Source organism: Lygodium microphyllum, chromosome 28 (genome assembly GCF_053477565.2).
Source record: "Lygodium microphyllum isolate KBCC chromosome 28, Lygodium_microphyllum_v1.1.10, whole genome shotgun sequence".
In the NCBI taxonomy this organism is placed as follows: Eukaryota; Viridiplantae; Streptophyta; class Polypodiopsida; order Schizaeales; family Lygodiaceae; genus Lygodium; species Lygodium microphyllum.
The window spans coordinates 15,325,342-15,333,169 of record NC_141162.1 but is presented as its reverse complement, the minus strand read 5'-3'; the positions used below and the strand labels follow the sequence as shown (position 1 = coordinate 15,333,169).

Below are 7,828 nucleotides of genomic sequence, written 5' to 3'. Positions count from 1 at the left end.
TTTCACCTTGTTTTGTATACTCAATCCTATATCAAATGAATTTTGGTTTGCATAAATTCTCTCAAAGTATGCCTTTTATTTTTAATTCTACTCAAATGATTTGTTATTATAAAAGTATTATATTCAAGTTAAATATATTTTTAATGTTTAAATATTCTATGTGGTTTAATTTTTGTTGAGGATAGTCTTAATGTATAACTTTTTATTTTATATCTCAATGGTTTTACTTTTTGAATTGATACTAAACATAGGATAGTAGGTTAATATCTTAATTATTCTATACATCACAAAATTTATTAAAGGAATTTGTCACTCAACCCACCCGCCCCCCGCCCCCCGCCCCCCGCCCCCACGCCCCCTCTCTACCCATTTTCATTTTGTGGCTAAAAATAAGTGTTCCTAAGAAAATTTGGCTACAAATAAGGTAAATTGAGCAAGGGCTAAGGACATTATCTAATTGGCTTTGTCTCTTTTGTCTTTTTTCTTTGAGCTAGCTACTTCACATTTTAATTGTTTGATTATTTGAGTTGAATAACTTATTTGTGTAAATATTTTGATGGCAAACTTGTTTGTTATGTTATTCTACTTGTACATATTAAATTCTTTGTCTAAATTAGCATATGCTTGTTTTCAATACATATTTGAGTTGAGACAATATATACTAGTCATTTACTAAATGAAATACAAGCAACATTTAAATACTATTGTCGAACAAGGTTAGCTTTCTCTAACAATAGTTGCCATTAAAAAAAGTCTCATTCCTTAAATAGACATTGCTAATGAATCCCATTAGGAATTCATTTTAAGTTATAATTGCCAAGTTGTTATGTTAGTTTCCATGAAATGTATACTTACAACTTTTTAGGATGCTTTTATATCTAACAATGAAAGTTACTATTCATATTGCCACTTGAAAATGTCATCCCTACAAAAGCCAACGTAAGATTATTTGAATGTACAATCCATTAAACTTTTAATTATATATATATATATATATATATATATATATATATATATATATAGAGAGAGAGAGAGAGAGAGAGAGAGAGAGAGAGAGAGAGAGAGAGAGAGTGTGTGTGTGTGTGTGTGTGCACATGCATCTGCATGTGTTTTTTCAAGCAATACAAACAATGTATGAATATGTATATTTACTCAATAGATATAAGAAAGTTCATAGGTATGTTTGCTCAATAGATATAAGAAAGTTTACTTATCCTTGTACAACTTGATAAAGAAAGGTTGCTTATATATTTATTCTATTGATAAATCTAGATGTACATTGTGTTGACTCAAGAGTGCATGCATGCTACTTTTCATGGCTTTTGGTTCATGCACTAGATTTGCCTTTTTGGTTGATTCTTGATGACATATTCTACCACTCAGGCTTGCAAATGCAAAAATCAATAGCATGAGTGGTTTGTCCTTTTGAAAACTTTAGCTGAGATGATTGAATAGCCTTTACCACCCCATGTTTTGGAAGCCACGGGTATTCGAGCATGAGTGGTTTCCCCTTGGGCACTGTACCTTGTTTGCAATGAACGATGTGTAAAGTCAAATCTGTGTACCACTAGCCCCATGGTTTTAGAGTGAAAAGGTGAATCTCTTGCATAAGCTAGTGGTTTTAGCATGATTGAAGCATGAAAGTTTGACACGCTTAAATCTTTTCGTTCTCGTTGTTGGACTCCTCTTCTTTTAATGGTTCATTAATGGGTATATACCATATTAGATGTCATCATGTTGCACATTATGTTGCTAACACATATTCCATAATACTATTTCCTGTGTACTATCCATGCATTTTGGTGACTCCTTAATTTCTCAAACTAGTATGTCCTATGCACCGACATGCTTGTGATGTAATGTCCAAACAAAGTTGTTTACTATACTAAATGTCGATATTGACGAGTTCAAGTGGAAAACATAAAATGCACATAGTCAAATTTGAGCCAAGCTGTGACTGCGAAACTTGATGCGAGGTGTAGAATGTTGGGGGCCATTGTGCCATTGGGCCTAGGGTGCAAAGAAAGAACCATAGGGGTTTTTTTTTTGGTTTTTTTAAATAAAGCGGGGTCATATTAAAATAATAGATATATACATCCTCCACCAAAAAAGGCGAGGGCGATCTTTAGCTAGGGGTCTAGCTAGACTTTGTGAGAGCCTTGTATATTGTGTTCTACATAGGTCCAAATTAGGGAAGAGGTGCTTAGAGATATGAGGTGTTGGCTGCCTTGAAAGGACGATAGGAGGGTTACCAGAAGTGGCAAGAGAAGGCACCTCATCACTTAAAAAGGGATGTCAAGAGCGTGTATATGAAAGCATCCTTATTAGGTTGGTGGCACGTTTATTCCTTGTTTTCTTTCTGTCCTTTCGAGAGTTGCCACCCTCATAAGATTTTCTGCACAGAGGCATTCCATCACCAAACGTCAAACCATTCTATCAGCCAGCCAACACTGTGAAGAAGAAGAAGAAGAAGAACACACAGAAACAAAGGACCATGCATGGCTGCCGTTACATGCTTGTCCTCCCCCCGCAGATCACGCCTTGCGCAGCTCGAATGCTGCCAATCCTGAAGGCGCCTGCGACCTGAAGGAAGAAAATCAGTGAAATACAGGTGCTCTGGTGATGGTCCCTCCTTCTGCCTCCCAGAATTCCCATCCTAGGCCGAATTGCACAGGTCCTTTCATCTCTCTTGTGCAAACGTTTTCTAATCGTACAGGCATCGACGTTTGGTATGCTTATCAGGATAATCACTGCGCAGAGGTTTGCGATTTGGTTTCTTTTCTTGTGACTCTCGCTGTTCATGTATGTCAGGGCAAGCAGCAACTAGTTCTTCATAAGTTTCAATTAGCAGCAATGGACATGGTTCTGATATAAAAGATGGCATTGGGGGTCAATATAGATTATGATCTTCCAGTGCTCACGGGCAAGGACCTATAAACAGAATATTGTCTAATTCGCTTGTTACTTGGAGTCTAATACTCTGACGATCCATTACCTTTCATGTCATCCTTAGGTGATAAAGCATCCTTCTGTATGACTGCCTATCTTGGCATCTCAGAGCATGATGACTTCATTTTATGTTTTGTCGCAAGATATGAAAGTGCCAGGCTATTGTTTCATCATTTCTCAGGGTCACATATGTGTGTTCTGGTTTAGAGAAGGCCTGATCTCTACCGACATAGCCAACTGACTCTGACGGATGTGTTGTACAACATGAACTTGTACCTTGTAAACCGGCAAGTTTGTAAAGTGCATTGGTTTCCTTTCTTCTGTAGGTACCTTAATAGACAAACTCTTGATGCTGTTGAATGGAACGAAATCAAATGGGAGGATCTGTTCTTTCAGCTCCTGGAGCCAGAATGCTTCAACTGGACTCTTCTATGCAACATGCATCGATGTTCCATCACCACCAACATACACTTCCACGGCATTTGCAAGGATTGTCCCCTTTATCAATAATGCAAAATGTGAAAATCGTTCACAATAATGAGCAACAATTGACATTCAACTCAAAAGGAGCTGGCCTCGCTTGCAGCAAAGGGAAATCTCCAGACAGCAGTGATGAGGAGGAACCTAACGAAGATGTGAACATTCATGGAACGCTTAAAAAAGGCTCCCCTTGGCAGCGCATGAAATGGACAGCATCAATGGTGAGACTACTTATCCAAATTGTTCTCCTTGTTGGCGAGGATGATAACAATTGTGCAGATGGCAGCAAAAAGAAACCGGGACTTCTGCAAAAGAAAGGTAAGTGGAAGTCTGTCTCTCGCATGATGAATGGAAGGGGGTGCTATGTTTCCCCTCAGCAGTGTGAAGACAAATTCAATGATCTCAATAAAAGATACAAGCGGCTAAATGACATATTAGGAAAGGGAATAGCATGCTGCGTTGTAGAAAACCCAAGCCTTCTAGATACAATGGACAATCTTTCTTTGAAAGCAAAGGATAGTGTAAGAAAAATTTTAAGCTCAAATCACCTGTTCTATGAGGAAATGTGTTCGTATCATACTGGTTGCAAGTCATTGATGCCGGGCAACTTTGAATTTCATCCTTCGGTCCAGGCTGGCCTCACAAGTAAAAGTAGGGATTGCATGGAAATGGGAAGGCCTTCGAGAGATAATGTCGAGGATGATGATGAGGATGGGGAAGATGAAGAGGAGGAAGATGACTACGAGGATGAGGATGAGGATACTGGGATTGACACACAAGCAGAGGTGTCCTGTGATCTATCCTTACCTTGTGGAAAGAGAAGAAGGTTCTCAAACTATGAGGGGCCTTCAGGTTTTTTCGTGGACCTCACGAAGGCTAAAGAATTGGAATCAATGACAACTGATGTAAGGCCAATGCCGCAGAATGACACAAGACCAACAGCAGAAAAAAATTTCTCAGTTGGAATGCACCTTATACAACTGGAGGAACATCAAGCTAATCTTCAAGCTCAGGCCATTGACCTTGAGAAACAGCGGTTTAAGTGGCAGAGATTTTGCAGCAAAAAGTACAGAGAGTTAGAGAGGAAGAAGCTTAACAACAAAAGGATGAAACTTGAAAATGAGCGTATTTCTCTACAATTGAAGGAGAGAGAGCTTGAAATCGAGAGCAAAAGATCACAGGCATCAATGACCTCAATTGATCTAATTTTAGATAGGTTACATAATAAACAGATTGATTTGGGCTGAGGACAAGTGTTGGGGTGATAGCTTCCTGTCTGTATATTTCTGCATGCCTTTTTTCCTTCGCCTAAAGAAATTGCTTCGACATTCTATGACCATTAGTAGTTATTCAAAGGGCTAGGACCTTCTCTTGTATCTGCAGTCAAGTTGTGTCACCTTTGACTTTCATTATGTGTACAACAGTGCTTTATGAGCATTTTTGGGGTGCAAGGTGTGCATAAAATCAAAATCTTGAAAAGATAGATATGCAGGTTCATGAACCTAGGTTATCACAGGTGCTTCAAAAATAAAGTTCAGTTTGAGACCTGCCACCTTCAGGCTGAGCAGTCATTTGTCTCTTTGGTATTGCCATGAACTGTAGGAAGATGGATTATGAACCTTTAATTTTAAATATTTACCAAAGTAAAGAGGTTAAAAAAAGAATTATAAAACAAAACTATGTTCTTGTCAGTGACTGTGCAGGTGGTTGTGTTAGTTTAGCATGGGTTGCATCTGTGGGTGCTCTAGTGATGTATTCTATATTTTATAAATTCTGAGGGCCTTGATATAGCTGCAGTGCTTCCTGGTGGTGGTGAATGTCAAAATACAATTGTTGGCATGGTTGATGGCCATTGGTCTTTAAGCTACTGGAAAGCCTAGTGGACTTACCAAAGCTGTTTAGGTACTGCCACTATCTGCCCGGGGCCCAGTGTACACTGTGCGCATGTTTCATGAATCTAGATCTGGCTGCAGTGTTTTCCTTGCAGCGCAGCTGAGGCCAAATGCCTGGGCTCTTGATATGGACAGAGGCGTAGCCTCTTAATACAAAGGAATTTCACCAGTATTGGCTTGAAGTAATCATGAAGTTTGAAAAGATTATAATGCAGCTGCAAGTATCATGATGTATGCAGTGGAGTAAGGCCTGATACTTATACAATCCAAAGGTGTTGGCCTGTATCGCATGATAACTTCTGGCTATTACAAAAACAGATGTTTCCATGAATTTCTTGGAGCATGACACAACAGTGCTATAACACAGTCACTACCTATTACTGTTCCAGAAAGTAGCTCCTTGAAATGAGATTGCCCCCAACCCCAAACAGATGCAATGGCCTGAACCTTGTTGTTGATGACATGTTACTAGGGCGTTTATCTGATGACTTGTTAAGAAACAAAACATTATGTCAGCTGTGTGATTGACAGGTCTTTCTAAGCCCAAAGACTATCACAAATATGAGTCATGCTGACAACCTTTGCATCATGGGTCTATACACGAGTTCATGCAATCCAAAAACTATCTGTGAACATTCTGCTTTGAGTGCAAAATTCTGATTGCCATGCATTTCCCAGGATATATAACTGAGCAAGGGAAGCCCTCTGAAATGACCCACTGTGTTTGATACTTAGATTTGATGAACTGAAATCTATCAATGGCACCATAATTATGCATAACAGGTACAGCCCCCATGCAATTTAGTGCAAGAGTGGCAACATGGATTCAAAGTGTCTTGATCCAAGACATTTAGTACAACCTTCAAGCCAAATGTTTTATGATAGAAGCATGATAGGCTGAAATGCTGCCAAAAGTGTCACATGCCGTTTTATTTCATACAAGAACTAATCTGGTGGGAATCCTTGGGTTAATATGGATTTGTCCTTAGAAGTCTTGTCGTGTAACATTGTCTATATGAGAGGCATTCATCTGAATAAGTAGACATATATATCTAGCTATCGCCAAAATGTAAAATGTAAATGAACTTCTAATATTTGTATTGAACAGCTTCACAGAAGATTTCACATTAAGTACTATAATTTGGTAATCCTAGATTTGGGCGTGGTGACCCTTGCACTGGTAGTGAAGGACATGGGCACTAGATGTAGGACCAAAGAATGGACTCATAACCTTTGAAACAGCAGGTTTTTAAGGTTAAAGCAATGCGAGTTCCATCTAATGAAAGTTTGGGCAGTCCCAATTTGTAGTAATGCAAGACACACAATGTTTTTGCATGGCTTTTGGATAAGTGAAACTGAACATTCTCTCTCTTCCTCTCTCTCATTGAGGCATGGAAGCCAGGGAGAAGCCATGGCTGGCTGAGAGAAGTTTGATTGTTGTTTTGGAAAAAAGAGTACTAGTTATTTCTAGGCAACAATGAATAGGGGAGCATCGGGCTAGTTTTGTACTGCCATTTCTTCGATTGGAATAGCTTTTAATCATGATCTTCTCCACTGATTTGCTGTTCAGAGTAGATGAGATCAATCTTATGGCGATGGAGCAGATCGGATCAGTATCGAGTTGATCCAGGAAGCATCGTGTGTAGATGAATGCATCAAATAATTATTGGACTTCTCTTTTTTGAATATAGGAGATCTAATTCTAGCTAATATAAAACATTGAACACTCACCCCACAATTTTACGCTTGTCTAAGAAAGATCACAATCAATTGAAGATGAGAGTAGCTAACATTGTATTTAACATACTCATCCTTTCATTATATCCGTGATATTGGTTCCTTAAAACAATACTTTTAGATCAAACAGCGATGCAATGATAATATCATAATACTATTTAAGTAAAGTTTTTACTAATATAACAACCTTTTACAAAATTGCAATCTATCATTGGCTAAAAATCTTTGTCCTCTAGCTACCCTTAACCAATTCATTCTTCACATCCTCCTTTATAGAAACAAATGTAGAAATATGTTGCTTTCTTGCATGCTCTATGACCTTGCTAGAGGTTGAAGGCATAGGCGCACCATGCATCTTGGCCAGTCTCCTTTGTTACCTCTGACAAGCATAGAGATATCATAGTTGACATCTTGCCACTCTATTGTAAAACACTATTCTGTAATCTCATCCCTAAGGAGCTCTTAACCTAGGATTCAACTCAGCAAGTCCAGTGCTAGCTTTTAAGTCCACTATTTGATGACACCCTAAGGGATCATACATCTTATCCTAAGCAATTGATAAGGCAAGGAGCATAGTTGTTTTTAGAAGTGTTTGAATTTTTTTAAAGACATTTGTAGGTGTTTGAAAAACACACTTCAAACTTGACATTTAAAAAAAAAGGAAGGCACCGATTACAAGCTATTTTTCGGTGTTTGGTGGTCCTAAATCGCTAAGTGAGATCTCTCTCTCTCTCACTCTCTCTCTCTCTCTCTCCTAATATTCAAAGACT

At 38.5% G+C, this 7,828-nt stretch overlaps 1 protein-coding gene across 1 annotated transcript; it reads left to right on the top strand.

The window, feature by feature from the left end:
• Positions 1–2,255: 2,255 nt before the first annotated feature.
• On the top strand, positions 2,256–6,353 carry LOC148011193 (uncharacterized). Its single transcript, XM_087670692.1, has 2 exons — positions 2,256–2,674; positions 3,276–6,353. Exon 2 carries the CDS (start codon positions 3,309–3,311, stop codon positions 4,674–4,676), a length of 1,368 nt encoding a protein of 455 aa, XP_087526818.1. The 5' UTR covers positions 2,256–2,674; positions 3,276–3,308; the 3' UTR covers positions 4,677–6,353.
• Positions 6,354–7,828: the final 1,475 nt, after the last annotated feature.